Source organism: Elaeis guineensis, chromosome 6 (assembly GCF_000442705.2).
Source record: "Elaeis guineensis isolate ETL-2024a chromosome 6, EG11, whole genome shotgun sequence".
NCBI classification, from domain to species: domain Eukaryota; kingdom Viridiplantae; phylum Streptophyta; class Magnoliopsida; order Arecales; family Arecaceae; genus Elaeis; species Elaeis guineensis.
Genome location: NC_025998.2, coordinates 115,814,293 through 115,836,577, shown reverse-complemented (window position 1 = coordinate 115,836,577; position 22,285 = coordinate 115,814,293). Strand labels below are relative to the sequence as shown.

Below are 22,285 nucleotides of genomic sequence, written 5' to 3'. Positions count from 1 at the left end.
CACTATTTTATCAGAACTTCCATACTCTTCGGATAGAGAAAAAAATGAAAATCCTAACGGGACAATTGAGTTTCTAGTGGGTGCTGCGGTCCCACCGATGTCGTGCACCTCACCTAATAGTTATTGGTAACACGAATGAACACCGATGCATGGACAACTCTTTGTCCAGATGCTTCTCTAAGCATATTACAGTCACTTGGTCTCTAAATTATGTAGGCTCACCTAACAGTTATTGCCCGCACTTCTTAGTTAAGTCAGACCCATCGTTCACAAGCAGGTGTAAAGCCATCATTGGATCCCTCACCTAATAGTTATTGAGCCCAACTCCATCTTTACCTCGCAGCAACTCTTTGCTAATAGAGTGGTTGCATGTTCTCGATGCAACTAAATTATTGTGACTAGTTGAGAACAATCAACACCGGTAGCACGCCCGCACATCTACAATGGTGGAAGATCCTGAACTTAATATTTTATGAAGAGATTTGAATTTAGATCTAATCTAATCAGTCATTATATGACTGATGTAATTGACATGGACTAAATCAAACCACCAAGCAACCATATTTGTGACTCAATCTTTCAAATTGGCCAGGTAAGTAGAGATTGGTAGGGGTTCTCCCGTTGCTTTCCTTAGACATCAATAAATTGATCAGATAAATGAATAAAATCAATTAAATAACCATCTTTTAAATACTTGCCTTAGACACCAATTGGACAATTGATCAGAATTGGTTAGCTCAAGTGAATCGGGCTCAAATCAATAAGTTAAATTAGGTCCTTAGGTTAATCAATTCTACATATGAGACTCAATCGATTTGATCAACAATAATTGTATGATTATTAACTTAATTGATCTAACTCAATTTAACACTTGACTCGATTTAACCAATTACTTAATCGAATTAAACCCATATGTTTCAAATCAAAAATCTTAGATGTAATCCTATTACATGATCTAATTTTTAATTTTTTCATGACCAAAACCCTCATACACAAACATAAATTTTAGATTCTAAAATCATATTTTAGATCTAAATACTTTACATAAAAATAAGTACTAAAATATAAAAATAATTTTCAAGTTCTAACATACAAACGTATATCACATATATGCATGTAAAATCAGATCTTAAACAAAATTTCAGATCTAAACATGATATCATATATCTCATATACTAATCATAGATCAGATTAAAATTAAATTTATGATTTAAATATGCAATCATATATCATACATATGAATCAAAATTCAGATCACAAAAAAATTTAAGTTTCATGCATGTATCTATTTCACATGAACTAGAATTCTTTCTAAATCAATTTTTAGATCTATGCATACATCAACATATCAACTATATATTCTAGAATTAAATCTAAAATTAAATTTTAGATTTAAAGATCTATCCATACATCTCATGTATCAAGAAAAAAATAATTTTAAAATTTTTTCAAAAATATGTATATTAAAATTCAGCATATGAAAACCCGTGGCTCTGATACCATTGTTGGATTTTGGGATTTGATGCATGCATATGTGTTTCAAAAATTTTATTTTCTAAATACCGTAGTGAAGAATAAGTTTAAAATAATTTTAATCTTAATTTTGTATGCATAAAAATATAAAACTACATGATCAATTTTATATGCTAAAATTCAAATTATGATCAAATTACATACCTGTTTCATAATCTCTTTCTTTAAAACTGGATCTGGAAAAGAAGAGACTTTCTCTTAGCCGCACAAGTATCCGACCTCTATGAGTATCCACTTGGGATCAGCCTGGAACAGTCCTCTTTAATCTGAATTTTGGTTCTTCAAAATTCAGCCTGCTAAATCTGAATGAAACCTGGATCGCGATTAACACTTGATCTTTCTCTTTGATCTTCTTCTTCTCCTCTTCTCTAGAGTTTCTCCTTCCTATGTGTTGCTACCAGATGTTAGAAACTAGTAAGGAAGAGATATTTAAACTCCTTTGGACATGAAACTCCTTCGAACGCGCGTCCCAAGGAAGGGGTGTATAGAGCACCCAAGAGGAGAGAAAGGGAGAGAAAGAGAGGGTATAGGAAGAGCCTTTAGGTGTGAGGGGCTGCTGGTTTTGATGCTCTAGAGATCTTAGGGGAGATCCCTTTAAATAGGCATAAGGATTGAATCCTATTCAATCTCATAATACAAGTTCTACTTGCATTAGGATTCCTATTAACTTAAGTTATCCAACTTACATTAGGAAATCTATTAGGCGCCAACAATTGGAGTCCTTGCACCCATAATTAGACACCCCAAAACACACTCAAGAGATGCCCCATATGAAGATAAAAGGCCCTCTAATCAATGGACATGTCCAAATTGATCAAATTAAGGTGGCGCCCCATAATAACTATCAAGGAGATTCATAAGAGACTTGCACCCTTAATTTATGTGATCCATAATTTTAGACATCCAGTAATTGAAGTCTCATAAATCTTATTCATGTAGATTATTAACAGATAATTAAGTTTGAATTAACTTATCAAATAAGTAATCTCAATGGAAAGAGGAATTGGGTCCAACGATGTGCTAGCAAGATTACCATGAATCCAATGAGTTTCTCTAAACCCAATTGACACTTCATAAGCTCAATTACTTATTCCAGGCTTAATTCCTTTGTTGTGTGACTTCATAGGCTCAATTCTATCTGGTAGTGAGACATACAATGATCTCTATCATCATATCATTGAAACTTTTTTCAATGGGTCGGAATAATTTTATTCTAACTCAACAAAAATTGTCGATCCAGAACAACCCTAGTGAGCTCTTACAATCTACTAGTGATACCTAGCAATATGTAGTGGCAATCCAGTAGAACTGAAATGAACCTCTAGGTGTAGTTAACGTGTGATTCAGTCCCTTTATCGTGAGTCCCGACTAGATAGCAGGTCATGGATAAATCATCAAATCTCAACATCGATCATATGATAGATTCAATCAACTTAAGTCCATATGTGATTCTATGAAAATTCTTTTCTATCAATCATACTGCTATGGCCATAGACTTAAGAACTCAGTCTCTTAAATCTCATAGGACTACTCCCTTCTGCTAGGATTGATAGATCCCATCTTGATGCGCACCTCACTTCTACAGTGGACCAACTATCATCAACATCCACTATAAGGGCTCCTTGAAACCCATGTTGATATGTCGGTCAAACTCCAGCAGCCTCACTGTGAGCAATAGTATCATCTTAAGTCAAAGGACTAGTCATACAACTGCAGCATCGAAAAAGTCACTAACGAGTGAGCAGATATTCATATGACTTCTCATGTTGGTCACGCTTAGTGTTAGTTGTTCTCTAACAACCACCTGCACTCTCACTCCAGTGTCTCTACACTGCAGACTCGAGATCCATCTGTCCGAAGGAAGCAATCCATACACTGATCTATCCTGATTAATCACCATCCCCATGATGATCCTATGATCAAGAGTAATTTAAAAATTAACCATCAATAACACATGTCTCAAATTCTCAACTCTTTGAGAATATGTGTCATCATCTTGTTAATCCCTTGGATGATTCATGGACACAAATATAAATGGTAATATAACTGTCCAATAAGTACAAAATCATGTCCTAGAGGTATAATATGCATCAGCTAATATTGGCTTCTAGGGCATACATCCAACACATGTAGTACTAGTGGTTCTCTCGTAGAAGCATTGGCAACATCGGCATGCAAATCCCCTATTTGTGGCAAATCCTTCTCTTCTTCCTAAAATCCAAGGCTTCCCACAAGCCCAAACCCTAATTTCCCCCTAAGTTCCCCTGATCTCTCGATCTTTGGCTTTGAATTCTACCCCGATGATTTTCATTGTGGCCTAATTTCGACCTCTCTATGTGCTCTGATTCATTCACCCCACTAAGCCCCAAACTCTTAAGGCTCAAACCATCCATGATGCCCTACCCCCTACCCTCTTGCCTCTGTTGGCGACAGTGGAATCTCTAATAGCCAAAGCCCCCCATCGAGGAAGGGGGTGATGCTGGTAGCGGCTAGGGTGGAGGAGAAGCCCTCGATCTCCTTGTTCATATGAATTTTGATCCTCCACCTAACTTTGAGATTGATATAGGTGGATGAATAATCCATGCTTTAAGATCTATACAAATGAATGAATAATTCTAATCATCCATTTGTCTCTTTGAGATCTATGTAGAAGGATGAATATCTGATCTTTCATACGATTGTTTTGAGATTTGTGCAGGTAGATGAATATTTTAGATCATCTACTAGTTGCTTTGAGATTTGTATAGATGGATAGATGATCTTAGTCATGCATTTATCGATTTGAGCGGTGCAAGTGGATGAATAAAGGAGTTTGGACCACTTTGAGATCTGTATGATGGATGATCTAATGGTGGATTCACATTGTGTAATGGATGATCCAATAATGGATCTTTCTATGAAACGAAAGGCAGTTTGGGAGAACATAATTTTATGCTCACATGTGATGGCTACGGGACACCACTTTGTTATGGAGATGAATAGTAGGACTAGTTGGAAATTGGAACAGTTTGTGAACTTGAGAGATTTGTTTGAACTTTTTAAAGTTGAGGGGTTTCTGGTTTAGGCTAAAGTGGGTTTAGGTCGAGCAGGCATTGGCTCATCCAAATTATCCCCAGGCTGGTCAAGTGGATCAGGCCCAATTCATTTTGGGTTGGACATTTCATAATTATCTTCTTATCCTATGCCTACCTTCCTTGATCATATAGGACTTTGCACATCGCCAATGCTGATGATTGCGAAGCAATAATAGGAAAGTTGTGACCAAGCTATTTGAGTGTGAGAATCGGTCCAAATAGACCAGGTTCAGCATGAAGTCGGCAAGGCTTGCCAACTTCACTGAAATTGTTCAAAGAAAAAAAAGAGGATATTGATTAGAACAGGGGAACTTAATCCCCTGTCCGATCCCATGCCACGATTGAGGATAAGGCTACGAGAGCAATCGGATGGATATTGTATGTCGGTAGAGAAGCAGTCGAAGGATGTTTGGATGGAATACGCCAGTGAGACCCAACTTTATCCACTATGAATCGTCCCTTATCCCCTTTCCCATTTTTTCTATTTAAACCCTACCTACCTCCCGATCCAATCCACCACTGAAGTCTCCTTGCCTCAATCTTCCTTCTTCCTCACCTTCGAAAGTTGCTGAACTCTGCAATCAAGTCATTGTCGCTTAAGAACCTTCCTTCCACCCTAGTTTTCTTCATCTCCTTTGTCTGAGAGTTTTCGGCATGATATCAATCAGAATCAGCCCTATCGATTGCAATCCATCATCGTCGCTGCCACACCACTACCACTGTCAACCCCATCTCCTCCTTCCCTCTGCCCTCCCCCTTAGTAATGAACCCCCCCCCATTCGGCTTGATGGGAGAAAGAAAGAAAAGAGGGAAAGAAAGAGAAGAGAGAGACAGCGAGGGGAAGAGAGAGAGAAAGAGAAGAAAAAAGAAAAGAAGGAAAAAAAGAAAGAAAATAAAAAGAAAAAGAAGAAGAAAAAAAGATAGATTCGAGATATTTAGATTCGCCTTGCAACCCGATCCAAATCATGAATTAGACCGAGTGTCTATCTCTCTTTTCTATATTGGTCAAGTCAGATCAAATAAATCAGATCTAGACTACTCTTTATTTTGATTAATAAAATAGATCAGAACCAAAGTTTTGATCTAGATCGGGAGGAGCATGGATCTAAAGATGAAACTGCGAGTCAAAAGCTATAATTTTTGGATCTGATTGATTTAAGATTATAAGTTTTTTTTTTTATCTCTAGATTTATTTTCGTTATTCATGTGTTTAAAAATTAGATTTTGTACATAAAATATTTAAAATTATTAAAGTTTGAAAGTATGAATTTATGCATGAAAAATAATTTAAATTATTGGATCAAGTATGGTATTATCTCTACATGATACAAAATTTGGGAGGAGATGATTTTCTTATTTTAGTATTACATGATTTTTGGAAAAGAGGTTATACATGTTCACCTTTGTATGAATTTTTGAATAAAAATTCTTTCATTACTCTTTTTTAAGATATGAAAATTTGAGTTGATATTATTATGAAATAAGTATGATTGTTTATAAGAAATTGATTATGATGAAATTATGAAAAAAAATTTCTAGTTAGACTATAATTTAGGTCTAGCCAATGAAATTGATCATTAGCCATACGTCAGTAATATATTTCTTCTGAGTCTAGATAGTTGGAGCTAATCGCTCACAAAGAAAAGAAAGAGAAGAGAGAGAAAACAAGAGGAAGAGAGAGAGAAAGAGAAGAGAAAAAAAAAAAGAAAAGAAGAAAAAACAAAAAAAGAAGAAGGAAAAAGGTAGATCTGAGATATTTAGATTCACTCTGCGATTCGACCCAAATCACGATCTAGATCGAGTGTCTATCTCTCCTTTCTATATTGGTCAAGTCAGATCAGATAAATCAAATCTTGACTACTCTTTGTTTTGATTAATGAAATAAATCTAATCTAAAGTTTTGATTAGATCGGGAGGAGCGTGGATCTAAGGATCAAACCACGAGTGGATCTAAGGATCAAACCGCGAGTCAAAAGCTATAATTTTTGTATCTGATTGATTTAAGACTGTAAGTTTTCTTTTATCTCTGAATTTATTTTTATACATATTCATATATTTAAAAATTAAATTTTATACATAAAATATCTAAAAATTATTAAAGTTTGAAAATATGAATTTATGCATGAAAAATAATTTAAAATATTAGATCAAGTATGGTGTCATATCTGCATGATATAAAATTTGAAAGAAGATGATTTTCTTATTTTAATATTACATGATTTTTGGAAAGGAGATTATATATGTTCACCTTTGCAAAAATTTTTGAATAAAAATTATTTTGTTACTCTTTTGGAAGATATAAAAACTTGAATTGATATTATTATTAAAATAAGTATAATTGTTTATCAGAAATTGGCTCTAATAAAATTATGAGAAAAATTTTTTAGTTAGACTATGATTCAGATCTAGCCAATGGGACTGATTGTTGACCACATGTTAGAAACATATTTTTTTCGGACCTAGTTAGTCAGAGTTGATTGCTGGCAGAGCTAGTTATTTTGGATCTAGTTAGTCGGGACTGATCGTTGGCACATACTGATGCATTGCATGTATATATTTTAGAACTAATCTTTTTGTTTTATCATGGGGCTAATCATAGCCATGTGAATCAGAGCTAGTTCCTTCCAAGCTTAGCCAATCGGGGTAGATTGCTAGCACATATTGATATGTCACATATTTATTATTCAGGAGCTAGTCTCTTTCAGACCTTATCATGTAGCTAATTATAACTATAGTTACTCAGGACTGAGAGGATTTTTAGATTTTTACTGATATGCATGGCATATTTCGAAGAAAAATTATGTTATTATATATTACTATTAAATTATTATATTTTAAAAATTAATTATGTTTGATTCCTCAGAGATATTAGTAACTTATTGAGCTTGTAAACTTATCCCCTCATTTTTATTTTTTTTCAAATCCAAAAGATTTTATGGGGCTTGGGACTAAGCAGTGAGGAACATAAAATCTTAGAGGATATTTGCTTAGTTTATTTTTAAATAAAATATTAATCTTGATTATGATGAGATATTGGTTAATTATATTTTATTTGAATTAATAAAATTAGTGATCTACTTTCACTACCATTGTTTAAGTATGATTTGATATAATATTTTTGAATGTAAAGACAAGCCTTGTATATTCTTTAGGATTTTGTCTTAAGGAGTGTGCGATCATCACTTGTCCGATCCAGATGCTGGGTTCGGGGCATGACATTGAGTTGTCCATCGACTAGAAACTCAACTACATTCAAAGGGCTTAGGGTTGAAAAACTTGTGGGGCATTTGATGATCCAACTTGGATCACCACGATAATCTAAGATCACTAGTGATTCAAATCGTGGGGTGATCTCATCTCTAGTGATCTAAGATCACTATATTTGGTTCGCCATAGTACAATGATTTAAGATCTTCAGGTATGTACAAGCTATTTGTTTGGTATGCTATGAAAATTCAAGATCACCGACCATATAATACTAAAAAGACTCCTGACAACTTGTTGGGGAGTTGGGATTGAGGATTGAGATAGAGAAAATTTTAAAACAAAACCAAATAGATTTTGCCTCTTTCTAATTAGCACGATGAGAGAATAAAGGATTTTCTTTTCTCCTATGAAGATGATGCCCCAAGTATCCATGCGTGTTCCTTCTCTTCCGTGTAGAGAAAATGCCTCAACTACTCACCCCATACATACGGAAATTAACATATTTTAATATAAGATCATCGTGATGGAGTAATATTGGATACCTATTCTCAAGAGTAGATTTTCTATCACTATGTTGGACGGTGATTTGAGGAGTGAGAGTGATTTGAAATTACCATCACGTAGGATCACCATGGTGCAACCAAACACGTTGATTTAATCACTTCCACCCACATCACTTTTGATTTTGGATGGATCACCTCATACTAAATGCCTCCTTGGTGTCATCTATGATGGGTCACGCTCACACACACACAAAAAAAAAAAAAAAGGTGAATTCAAAGTATTTATGAACTCTAAGATCATCTAGGTAAATAATTTTTCAGTTTGTTTGGAAATAACCTAACAAAATAATTTACATAATCTTTGGTTGTCTATCTTTGCTTGATGGATGCAGAAGGTGCAAAAGAGCCAGCCTGTTTTTAACCAGGGTCTGAAAGGAAGCTGCTCGTGCAAGTGCCTTCTCCCGTTGTTGGCAGCTACTGCGATTCTAGTTGCCTCATATATGTACTGGTAAAAATTTCTCGGGCAATTCTAATATATTTGACTGCAATACCTAGATTTGGTGTGTCGAGTCATCCTTCCCCTCTTGATTGCTAGTTTCCAACCATTTTAAAAATTTTTCATTTTCATTATTTTCTTTCAAACATATCTGTTAGATTACACTGAACAACCATAAAGGAGTTTGTACCTAATAATGCAAATCCTGAATAGTCTAGTGACTGCAGCATTTTTATCCGACAACAATTCTGCAGGGACCTGCCAGCCTAATGGATTCATTAAGCTGCTGGCCGCTTTATGGCTTGTGCCATCATGGATGGAGCAATCAAAACCCATAAACACCACTAAACAGCCAACTTTCAAGAAGGATAATGCTGGTTATCTATTGACATCTAGGCCGTCCCCTATCTGGCGTAGATGATTTGTTTATCAGCTAGTCTTTAAATGAAATTACGGTTTGTATAATCTAATATTTTGGGTGAATAGGTACTGCGACGTTGTTATCGGTGGATGTTGAAATCATTTCATATACAAAACCAGACGATCACAAAGAAAAGCAAGGATTTCCCAAGTTTTGGGGAGGGTGTGGAAGCTTCATCCAGATCTTCCAACCTGTCGAGCATAGCGACCATACCATAGCCACTATAGAGAGAACGCCCGCTTCCACCCAGCACGTCACCGCCTTTTAGATGTCCTGGTAAAACCAGTGAATACGGATTAGGGAAAGAACCAGTAGATTCAAAAGAACAGGATCCTGTCAGCTGCTTTCAACTCCTGACATCATCTCCTGACGCCTAGCCAAAGGGAACTGAGGGAATTCCTTCAGCTCCTCCAGTGTGCCCCCCAATCTTCCTAACAAAATACCCATACTTGGGTTTTAAGTTCTCAATGCTGAAACTGAATTAACCCTGGCATCTCAAGATCATCTTTTGAGCCTTTTCACTGGAGAGGCCCCAGCCCCATCAAATACTGCAGCTAGGGGGGCGAAGGTCTTCTCGACGCGGGAGACCAGCAGGACCGGATCCTGCTAGGCAAGTGCATCCGCTTCCGGGGATAGACGAGGGTAGACTCGAGTTGGTCCCGGACACTTGGACATCCGAAGCTAGCAGCCTATGGCACTTGTTGATGACCCTCCCGTTATTAGATCACGGGATAAGAGAAACTTGAAGACAAGAAGCAGCGAGGCATCAGAGTACAGGGGACTGGCATGTCGTAGTGGGAGCACCGGAGATTGGAGGAATGGATGGAGCACCATGTACCGTGTTTCTGGAGGTGGCAGGAGGATCTAATCCCTTAGGACTTGGCACTCGTGGCACCCTGCTGAAGCTCATCGCAGCCGTAAGATATCATCGGAATAACAGGGTAACACCTGACACGAGCATGCATCTAAATAAATCACACAAATGTCACAGATAACAACACAGTAGCAGCTATTTTCTGAAGAAGAACACCTGAAAACCCTTTTTGAAGACAAGAAAAACTACATATGTCTGTGTGTGTGTCTCTCTCTCTCTCTCTTTCTCTGTGCGTGTGCATGTGTGTGTGTGTGAGATCTCCATAACTTCTACCGCAGATTCTCCGACAAGGAAAACTATATATGTATATGTACGTCTGTGCGCGCGCGCGCTTCTGTGATCTCCATAACTTCCACCGCAGATTCTCCGGTGATCCTCAAGATAAAACTCCAACAATTTACATGGTATGGTCCATTGGATTCATCAGCATGCAAATAGATGGCAACATTGGAAATGCAGAAATTGATCATATACTTCTGAAATTGGAATTGAAGCAACAAGAAGAGAAATGCATTAGATTCTCCACAAGATAACTTAGGATATATAAGGAATATCTGTTGGCCTTGGCCTCTAGATTGAACTGGTTCAGAGCACCATCCCATGTATGTTAGTCACAGCCCTGGAAGGATACAGGGAGTGTCTCATTAAGAATACACAATATAGTCAGTTTACCTTCTAAAAAGCATCTTATCATGTCTTGACTCTCTCAACATAAGAAAGAAAATAGATAGGAAAAAAAAAAATGTGGTGCTTTCTTCCCCTTCTGCGTACAGTCACATGCTGTGCCTCTACTTCTTGCGGATACCCAGCGGACAAACCTGGTTGGACCATAAGCAGTTAGTAATCCAACCCATCATTTCTTCCTCATACAGTCAGTTCCATAACAGCTGTGCACATAATGCATGCTCGAAGAGCTCATTAAATAGAAAACCGACCATACATCTGATCACGATAAAATTTTGGATGACACCGATAGTGTGTGTTTTAGGATATGTGAACCTGTGCATGGTATTTGGTATGTGGTTCACATATCCGAAAACACAAGTTTCTGACCAAGGAATCTGAGACTGTATACAGAAAATTATATCAAATTACATCTTAGAATAACTGCAGTTAACTATGTTTTTTAAGGGATAAATAATTAGTTTTAGTCACTTGGCTGATTGGAACTGGGTAATGAAAGGATTCTTGTAAGAATGAAATGGGAACATCTTCCAACAAGTCACTTTGTTTATCAATCTAAGCAAGAGCTGATCACGTAATTTTTAGGTAAAGAAGATCTAAACATACACACATACCAGTACTTAGTTGTCTCAATCAGTGTTTTCCCTGGCCTTTACTCGCAGAATGGCGTGTCAAAAGTTTCTGGCTCGGAGTCACATGATCATCCTGTTCCCATGGAAATGCTCATATGAAGAGTAATGAGCAAAAATCTACCAAATGCTCTTCAAAAATATATTTAGAAAAAAAAAAAAAAAAAAGATGATGATGGAATCAATTATGTCAATTTGTGATTATAGGATCACCAAAAGTTACAACAAAAATCGTTCATGATACCTAATACTAAGGCAATGTGCTGGGGGACAAACTAAATTTTTAAGTACCTACATCTGTTTCATCTGGCTCCTTACCAAATCTAGGATACTTTTATACAGAATACTGGTTTCCAATCCTTCTTCAGTAAAATGTAAAACTAATCCTTACTCCAACTAGCTTGTCTTCATAGAAATGGTGCTACCAGGAAAAGCTACAGATACCTATAACAGTAAAACAGAAACAAAAAATGATACTGCCAACATGAAGAAACAATGACTGACAACTGAGACATTGACCACATGATCAGTGCGAAAATCAGACAGATGTCTCGAAAAAGATTTTGTATGTAGCTAGAAGAAAGGTACTGCATGCCTAACACATGATAGTCATGGTTGACACAGTAAATATTGTTTATGGTGCCATGATGAAAAATGGCACACCCTAGCATGCAATCTAATGCTTGGCATCGCTTTGGCATTCATGGGTACATTACCTGAAGGTTATTTTCCTAATTTACACCACTTCTAACTTTTTCCTAACAAGACTAAAGTTTGTTTTATGCAATGAACAATACATTAAAAGCAATTCCATGAGATCCTAGCACCATCAATCATCAAATATACACGCTGTTTCATGTGTAAAGCAACATTTTAACTAACACCATGAAACAAAACCATGCTGTGTTGACAACAAATAATAGATTTAAGATACTTAAAATACTGAATGCTAACAAATAAGACTAGAAAAAAAAATGAACATAAGTATAATTTCACACTTAAGATACCTACACAAGAATAATTAAAATATGAATATACCAAATGAATAAATCTTATTCATATGAAACTTTAGTTGTCAACCATTAATGAAGTAAAAGACAAAATAACACATTATATAATATTTTTTGATAGAATATAATAATTTTTTCAAATGGTTGTTTTCCTTTCTGATATTCATATGCACTTATTAAATTAATTTTTTTTTGTTATGGAACCTTCTTTATAGTTTCTAATAACATTAACACATAAAAATCGACAACTACATATTTTTTCGAAAATGTAGATAAATGCATTAAGGATGGAAAGATGATTTTCACACTTCTATTCATGTAGAACAATGACTTTGCATCACGAACTTGTTTGACCCTATGATCAGGCTTCCAAAAGAAGATTAGACACCTAAAAGGAGGCCAAAGTAAGCTCAAACTGCCAAAAAAAGTGAGAAGCGTCTTATCAGTTCATGTCAAACCAAGACAAACCAACAGGGACCAGGAGAACGAAACAGCAGTATGTACCATACAGTATAAACAGACTCGTTATACCAGGTGCATACAAGTGGAAAAAAGTTACAGCAAGTGTTTCCTAACATCAGCTTGACAAGCAAGAAAGTGTTCTCCAAGATTGTTGCATGCATGCATTTTATACACTAAATTAGTGAAATAAAAGAATCACCATGTTTCAATTTAAAAAAAATTAACAAATGGCTGCAAAGCCAACAGATCCTTAAAATATAAAGTCTTTCAGGGAACAACAACTAAACAGATAGTCAGAATTTACCTTATACAGAGAAGCTGCAGATTCGGACTGCATTGTTTGATTAGGAACATGCCCAAGTGATTGAAAAGTATCTAGGGCGTCCAGTGTAAGCTGCCATCCACAAAGAGCTAGAGCACTGCTGGAACTTGAACCACTGTCAATTTCACAACCAGCAGCTGCAACATTTCCATTTACCCAGGGACAATATCTGTTGTGATGCTTAATTGGATCAAATTCTCCAGCTTCTGCTTCATAATCATTTTCTCCATCTGCTGTTCCTACAAAACGAATAGCAGGATATTTACAAGCACTATGATCAGATGACAAAGTCAATTATCATGCGTAAAAAAGGTGACGACTAACCAAGAAAAAACCGCTATTGTCTCTTTCAATAATATTGGACCAGCACATCTACCTAAAAAGGCACAGATTCTTGCAAGATGTGAAAAGTAGATATGATAGAAAGCACAAAGATGGCTTCACATGCAAGCACCACCTTAATTGACTCAAGACTATCCAAAAAAAATCTAATAAATGCATTGATAATACATATAAAAATTTGTAGATATTTCTTATATGATGTAGAGAACTAAACTCTCTGCAGTTAAACAAGAGTATCTATGAGAGTTTTTCTAGCATTAGCCACAACTCATTTATAGCCAGTCTTATGGTAATTCCTGAGTTACATAAAAACAGTGATGTTTTTGTGTCACGATACTTGAAACAGTTCCTTCGCTTGGAAAATAAAGATGGGAAGATGACAATAGAAGGCAGGCAGGTAAGGCAAATCTTTCACGATTAAGGTTTATGATTATGATAACACTAAGTAGCAGTACAAATATAATAACACCAAAATGAAATCTAAATCCTTCGTGAATACTTAGGAATTTACAAATACAGAATAGCAGATGAAGACAGCAGTGGAACACATTAATAAAATGACCAGTATAGCCCTCTCCACATGGGAAAAGGGAAAAAGAAAATAAACATCAAACATATACATATGGTTCAGAGACAATAGGGCAATCATGCACATCTAATGATGTTAAAAGTGATAAATCCAATCAACATAAACTAGGATCAACAGTCAAGGAATTGTGGACATTTGACCATATCTAATTATCTCAAAAAGAGGGAACTGAGCCCATTGGAATGTCATTTTTCTCAAAGAAATTGCCATTAGTTTTTTAAGGAAAACATTGTTTGAGGAAAACATTCTAATGGCATATTACTGTAAAAGAATAGAGCCCAATTGCTTAGCAACTCCAATTTTCCATATTTATCCCTAATTGATCTTAATTTTACAAACTGTCCTTCCAAACCTTTTTGAATTCATGTTAAATCTCCAATGTTTTCTCCCCCTTCTTAATGTGTGCATACATGTTTGTGTTTATCCTGATATCCACATGCTGGAACTTGCTTATGATATTTATCCAAGTTGAACATCTAGAACTTGCTTATGACATCGATCCAAGGAAATATTATGTACATATCAATCTCAGTAGACATGTTAAAAATATCCCTACATGATAGTTTCAGAAAGTTTAAAAAGTTTAGGGAGAAAGACAAATAGCAGACGAAGATACCTGTCCCATTTTCAGGAACATACTCTGATCCCTGGAGTGCAAAATCATCAGTGGCAGAAGCCTTGCCAGTCTGAGTTACCTCCTCTTTGGATGCTTCATAACTGGAATATATTATTGCATTACAAGAAAGTGAAGGATGAGCACTGCTATCCTGACCCAAGTTATGGCTAATCTTCTCCCCACTTTCAACAGAATCAGCTTTGGTTGAACCATAAATTTTTGAACCACTATCAGCTCTTCCTACTGATCGAAACATCATTTCTTGACTATCACCCACAGGATCCTCTCTACCAGCTTCTTCTGGAACAAACTCATCCATTAGTCCAGGTCCTGGAGCTGATTCACCAGTCTGTCCCAGATTCTCAGTGATTTCGGTGATCGGTTCTGCATCACCAACAACGCTACCTGCTCTATGCACAGAAAGATCAGCTCCATGGATTTCAGCTTCATGACTCGCACCCATACCAACACTCCCTCCACTAATTCCTAAACTAAACCTATCCCTAGCATAAGCTGTGACAGTTTCTGCATTTAGAATTTCTTCTCCCTCATTTGTACTGCTGCCTCCCATTTCTCTGGCAATACTTCCAGCAGCAGGTTGTACACAAGTGCTTTGCTGTGCTTGATTACTGTAATTTAAATCCAATGCATCATTCATGTCAAGATTCCTCTGTGTGCTTGGAGAGGGAAATTGAACAACATCAGCATCTCCTGGATAATTCTCAACACTTTCCATAGAATCCTCCTCAGGGCTATGATATTTCGTATCCATTGCAATAACAGAGGATGCCCGAGCAGAATCCCTTGTGGATGGGAGGCCCACAGCTACATCACTCCCTTCTTTAAACGAATCAACTCTATTGACATCTATATCTATATCAAAGAGTAAATTACGACTAGGACCAGCACCAGAAGAATCTATCCTGCATGATGGATGGTAAGTTTTAAAAATATCGAACCCACGAGCACGTTTCATGGGGCCATCTGAATCCTGTGTGCCATCATCAACTTCATCACCATCGCGGTCGATAACAGTCCCTTCTATGCTGTCAGCCTGTTGAATCCTGTCCTGGGGTCTGTCAACTGTGCTTCCACCTTCCTCCAGGCAGCGTTTCCTAGTGCTTGGACCCCGTGACTCATATGAAGCTGCACGGTCACCAACCTCACTTCCAGTAGGCTGGCCAATCATTAGATCTCTTCCCATTCCGCCATCATCAAAATGTCCAGATGTTGCCGGCATGCCAGACCGAATGGATGGTAACCCTCCGGCCATCGTGAGATTCAAATCCACACCAGCATTTGATAGTGATTTCCCCTCATCAGTTGTTGCTGCTTCATCACGACTCTCTATCTGTCCCTTCTCCATTTCCTCAGCAGCAACCCATCCACCATTGATTGCACTGGCTGCACTAACTCCACGTGTCAATGCCAATTTTTTGCCCGGATCAGGAGTTTCAGCATTGGGGCCAAAACGTGCAGGACGAAGCACAGTGCAGAAATCCCAGACTCTGACAGTAGCCCCACATAAGCTGCAATCTAGTAATGGAGACCTCATGCTGCGCCAAGATTCTTTAGCAGATTTCAACTTCTTTCCAGTATCCTTCTTTGCTGAGACCGAGAATGCATTCTTATTAAGTCGAGGTAAGTGACAATGACGAAGTTCATCTTCAGCTGGGCCAACTGAGCATGCATTTCTAGCAGATTGAGCTGAATTCTCTTCAAAGTCTTGAACATTTGGAAGCCATCTAGGCTCCCAACCACACAAGCTAATGAGCTTCTGCGCCTACTCAAAATTAAATGAAAGTGAAGTAAATTGAAACAAGTAAATGACCGCAAGTCCAGATCAAGCAATGAAGTAATGAATGATAATAGCAACTTGCAAAACATCAAGAAACGGTAGAACTGCATACATGAGAATGGCTACAAAAGGCATCATCTCGGGAGATTTCTAATCCTGGCGTGCTATCTGCTTTACAGCCTAATTCCCCCGATAAAAATGTATGGGGTTGTGATAGAAGACGATCAATTTGATTTCTCCTTGTGAACCTCATCATCTCAATTGCAGATGAAGCTATTATGGGAAGGGAGTGAAATTGCAGAAGCCCATCACAGCGATCTTTATAGCCCCCAATAAGTGCTGATGGAGGACTTGGAGGGAACTGCACCAAGCTGTCAGCACAGCAACTTCCTCTCCAAGGACATGTTACTTTGTGGCCTGCATCAAGCTGTTCTGCAAATGCTTCCCCAGCATGATCAACTATAAATAACACAGCAAGACTGCATTAGTAAGTGGCAAGGCTGCCTGAAATGGCTGGCAAGGAAGAAATAGAGGAGAAATGATTAACTTTACGCTAAATATAGCAAGAATGAAGAGGTCAGTCCTAAATGTGACCTATTATGAAGTGACAAGGCACCAACAATGTTAGACAGCAAACTGCATCCTAAATATCTATTCAACAATAAAAAAAGATATTGAACAAGCTGTTCTGCCTTAAAAATTCTTGATTCATAAATTAGTCAAAGTACAACTTTGCAATCAGAAACTGTTTAACTAGATCAATAAATTAAAACCACACATTTCTTTCACAGCCTGGTAAAAGCAGCTGGGGAAATTATGCTACAGATATAGCATCATGGCACAAGCATACCTTCAGAACGTGTCCAGGATGCTAGTGTAGTAAATGTGAGCTGTGCACCACATGATTCACATTCAATTCTGTCCATATCAGTGTTCATCCAACCTCTTCGGGCACAAGCCAATGAGCTGGCTGCCTGCAAGCGTTACATATGAAGGCCGGCCATCATATACAGAAAAATAAAAAAAGAGAACATGCTTATAACAAGAATACTGACATGAATATACATAAAATATGGATCTGGTTGCACAAACTGTACCTGAAGATGCTGACATGTGATATCATATTTGAAGATAAGAGTGCACATGCATGTGTATACATGAGTGTGTATATAAAAAAAAGGTCTACGATTGGTTCAAAAGACATGTTTCCATTTAAATACCAATTGCATACATCTTTATTTGAATACAAAATCACATCATCAAGCATGTACACATACATAATCATATATCAGAAAACTTGTTTCTCATAGTAGTGTCCAGGCATCTTTGCAAGCATGTATACTATCTAATATAAAAATATTAAGAAATACATAATTCACATCAAAATAGGGATTATCAATACATGGATTAACAAAAGGAAACTCACGAAGGAAATAACAGATTACATATATAAATTGAAAACAAATTTGAAAAATCAAGCCAATATTGGCACTAACATTTGGTTTTGCAAACCAATTTGAAGGATTGAATGTGGACAGGCGCCGAAGTAGATCACCCCTTTCCCATGGTCTGCATGAAGGTTGTGAGGAGCCCAGAGCAGAGCCACCAGCATTTGTGCTCAAAGAAGTCCGAAGGGGCTGGGAACCAATACAGGACAGAGGACCTGCTTTGGAACCATGTGCACTACCATGCCAATCTATGCTGGCTACATTAGTTGGAGCAGCAGCTGAGGATGCTCCAGCAGAGCTGAGGCATAAAAAGTATCATGCTTAGTGCGAGCTAGAAGAATAGTGTCATAAGTCATGTACCCGGAAAATATAATTCAAACAGAAAGACAGTACATCTAAAAACTATCAACCTTTATTGCATGATAATGGTTTTCCTTCCAGTATCATAGAGAAGGAAAGAGAAAAGAAGCAAACTAGCCTGATAAGAGTGGCATTCTTAATATGCCACTCAAGCATTAGATGACCAATTTTATAATGAACCAAGGTTTCAAATCTCATAGGACAGGACTGTCCCGATTTTTTCATGAAACGGGATACACTACCATCCCATCCCATCCCGATACTTGGGACAAAAGATGTCCCAAGAGATCCTAATCAGAATGCTAAGACGCTAGCTGGACGGCTTTGTCCCGACACATGGGACAGTACCCCATCCCGGTGTCTCGCGGAACATCCCGTTGAGACCTAAATCTTTGTAATGAATAACTCATCTCTTTATAGGGAACAAAGATCCTTTAGTCGACTACACATTTTGTCAACACTCAAGGAGTCAAGTTTCAGATCAACCAAAAGATCAGATATTTTGGTTGAAGGTCAGATAGAATGCCCAAGTCTTTTTGAAAATGTGTCCTCTAACTTTACTTAGGAGTCCAATTTGTACAGTAAGGTGAGTCAAGAAATTGTCTCATTGTAGTGGACTGCTAGATTGATTAATATTACGTTTCAGTTAACATGTCAAAGCTTTAATTCAGTAACCTAATATTAAATTAGTATTAATAAGGATGAGTAAACAACTCTCTTGGGTTAATAAGGTGCCCTTATAGAGCAATTTGGACAAGCAGTAAAATTAGTACCTTCTAATATGGATTTATGCAGGATTAACAAAAGTAAATTCAATTAAATTTTTAAGGTGAATCTTCTAATCCAACATTTTCATCTGGAAAAATCCAGAAATATCCTTTTTAGACTAGATTATCCTTTCTAACAAAGTTGCAACTCTTAAACAAATGAATACTCAATCAATTGGTTATTTCATATTTGATTCCTAATGGAAAATGGATTGCCCGAGTTTGGTAAACGACATAAAATCCCTTATCTGTAGCTTCTATTTCATATTTTTTTAATCCTGGCTCTACAATCTGCATTAGTCTTTATGAACTACTCTATAAACAATAAACCAGTCCACAATACAACCAACAAGCACGAAACATGTCGAAAGGGCAATGGAAACAAATGCTCAGAAATTCTCCCACTTCCCACCAACACAAGATGAGAACTAGACCGCAATTACTAAACAACTCAAAGAATCATATTGCTCCCGACACTGGAACAGTCCTTCATCTGCAGATATTAGATGACATCACCAATATGAGGTTTTAATCTAGGTCCTAGCTTTATTAGTATCAGTTCAGATTCAAAATGGACCCAAAAGCTTGATGGCATGTATTTCTGTTTGTTTTTTACAGCAAACAAGAAACAGGTTTCAGTTTTAAGAAGCGGCACCCACACAGACTTCTCTTTAACTTACTCATGAATTGGAACTATTACACAATGTATTTGACAGTTCAATTTTACCATGTCGAGATTGTTTAAAGGGATTGAAGCAGATGTTGAACTGTTCAGCATAATTAGGCCATATCCAGACAGGTTAGCTTCACTAGAAACTTTTATTATTTTGAGTCTGAAGAAGTGATATTCAGATACACTTTTCATCTTTTTTTCTACTACCGCATTTATAGTAATACTTTTCCCTTTATTGTTCTCCTTCCTGTTTCACCTTCAAACCTCTTTTTTTTTCTTTTTCACTCACATTTCAAGCCACAAGTAATGTTACATCTGAGCTTAAAACATCCAACCATAAGAAGTCTAAAGTATGAAATATTCCACAGTCCGCAGTTTCTAATTTATTGTGAGTATGAATACAATTCTGACAATAAGCAGAAAGACGTATTCATGAACTCCACCCCTTAGACCTCCACTAACCTTATGAACCTAAAATAGCCCTCTTTCAATTCTTTTCCCTAATTCTCTGTTTAAACTTACCCCAAGTACTGATCTGGAAATAAAGTCTAAATTTCTTCTTAAGCTAATTCCTTCATATCCTATTCTTATTTTCATTCATGGAGCGAAAATGACAAAACCAGAACTCCTAACGAAATGAGTTCTTGAACCTTCCTCCACATCGTCAAAGAAGCTCCAGTGGGGTCATATCATTCATAGCTTACCATCCATCAATTTTTATGTCATCAGACTGTTTATGTTAAAGAGGAAATCTTAAGCCTTCCCGACAAACATGAAAGTGTAGCCTTACAGTAGCTTGGAATCTGCAGCAAGCAAGATTTCCGATAACTAAAGGTCACATGGAATGGGACCATCCAATGAGCACAAACTAGCTGGTATTTGATGCATCAACATAAATAAAATGCTCGCTTTTGCAACTTCATCTGATAGCTGGACCACTGACAAGTTAGAGCAGATCTACAGGTTATTTTTGTCACCCAACATATATTATAGCAGGATATGAAATTTATCTTTTTGCATTTGCAAGAGAGAGAGAGATGGGGCAAGTTCAAACCTACATTTTATCAAGAAAATGCATCTTAGAGAGAGAGAGAGAGAGAGAGAGAGAGAGAGAGAGAGAGAGAGAGAGGACAAGAAGTATCAGCTAAAAAGTAAAGCAAGCAGAAAAACGGACAGCTTAAGAAGCCCCTCAACATAAAAATATAAACTCATTGGTAACTTTATAGGGAACCACCTTTGTCTACTCAACCATTAGGAATCGTATACTTTGCAGCATAACCTAAATTTTTCGCAGCTGTCATTAAGAACTTACACGCACAAAGAAAATCAATAATGATTAGTTGACATATCAGATTCTAGCTATAACAATGCTTTCACTAAATATATCACTTTAGAAACCTCATTCCCTGGAAAGAGCTCTCATAAGAAATGCATTTAATCTAAATAAAGAAAGACCTAAAATCTGGCATTTCCATTAAAGAAGCTGTTCACTGTAAAATTGTATTGACATCTCCAATCAAAAAAAAAAAAAAATTATCATTAAATGGTAGAAGCCCCTACCCACCACCGGCATAGCTCCTACATGCTTACTCCCTGATTCCCCCACCCAAATTAACCGTAACTACCAGAAAAACAAACTTTTTGCAGTTAATATCTCAAGTATCGCGCAAAATTTGAATCACTTCCCATTAAGCCACTCACATCCTAGCTCAAGTTAATCAAACTCGGGCTTCTCAATCCATCAACTAAAATTTCTTCCAAAAAGTCGAACCAATCACACCCAAACACACGAAACACTCGGTACCAACTACATATGACCTACCTACCTCCACTTCTAGGGTTTTGGGGTTGGAAAACGCCAAAAACCAAGATCTCCTGCCATGGAAACGTCTTGGGGCCAGACTCCCGAGATTGATGCCAGAAGCAGCATAGATCAAACAGTAATTTCACAAGAATCAAGAAAGTCACCTCAAAAAGAAACGCCACCGAGAAAGAGAAGAGAAAGGAGATGGTGTTACCTCGCGGCAGGTGTCGGAGGAGGAGAAGAAGACCTAGCGAGCGCGAAGGGATCCACCGTCCCCGAGCTAATGACCTCCTCTCGCATCCCGCGCTCTCTCTCGCTCCCTCTCTCGCTCCCTCGCTGTCCCTCTCTCTCTCGGAATTGGGGAAAAGCAAAGCGAATCCCTCGGCACGCTTCTCTTGGGGGACTTTTTTTTTTTTTTTTTTTTTGATACAAGCTCCTCTCGGGTGACTTAATACAGCGCCGCTCGCAGATGCGGGAGTGGTTTGGTCGAATCCACGGGCGCACCTCTTCGCCATCTCTACCGTCAAACAGAGGGACATTTGTCGACCAATCAATCACAACCGTCCAAGCATGGCGTCGAGGACCCGCGAAGGGGAAATGGGTTCGTTTTCTTTCCTTTTTTTTTTTGGTAACTAATGAGTTCGTTTTATTTAATAGATTTTAGATGGGACGG

At 37.4% G+C, this 22,285-nt stretch overlaps 1 protein-coding gene across 6 annotated transcripts; it reads right to left on the bottom strand.

Moving 5' to 3' along the window:
• Window positions 1-10,039: 10,039 nt before the first annotated feature.
• On the bottom strand, window positions 10,040-22,037 carry LOC105046736 (uncharacterized). Of its 6 annotated transcripts, none has more exons than XM_029265043.2 (8): window positions 21,827-22,037; window positions 18,057-18,306; window positions 17,411-17,534; window positions 16,673-17,019; window positions 14,763-16,545; window positions 13,198-13,448; window positions 11,407-11,497; window positions 10,651-10,926 (listed from the first exon to the last, which is right to left on the bottom strand). In XM_029265043.2, the coding sequence occupies exons 1-7, from the start codon at window positions 21,910-21,912 to the stop codon at window positions 11,426-11,428; spliced, it is 2,913 nt and encodes a 970-aa protein (XP_029120876.1). In that variant the 5' UTR covers window positions 21,913-22,037; the 3' UTR covers window positions 10,651-10,926; window positions 11,407-11,425. The 6 variants fall into 6 exon arrangements, with proteins under 6 accessions (XP_073115730.1, XP_029120876.1, XP_010923727.1 ...); XM_010925425.3 differs by having other exon boundaries at window positions 13,198-13,454; window positions 21,827-22,036; XM_073259629.1 differs by lacking the exons at window positions 10,651-10,926; window positions 11,407-11,497 and adding an exon at window positions 10,040-10,182 and having other exon boundaries at window positions 13,198-13,454.
• Between the last annotated feature and the right edge of the window lie 248 nt (window positions 22,038-22,285).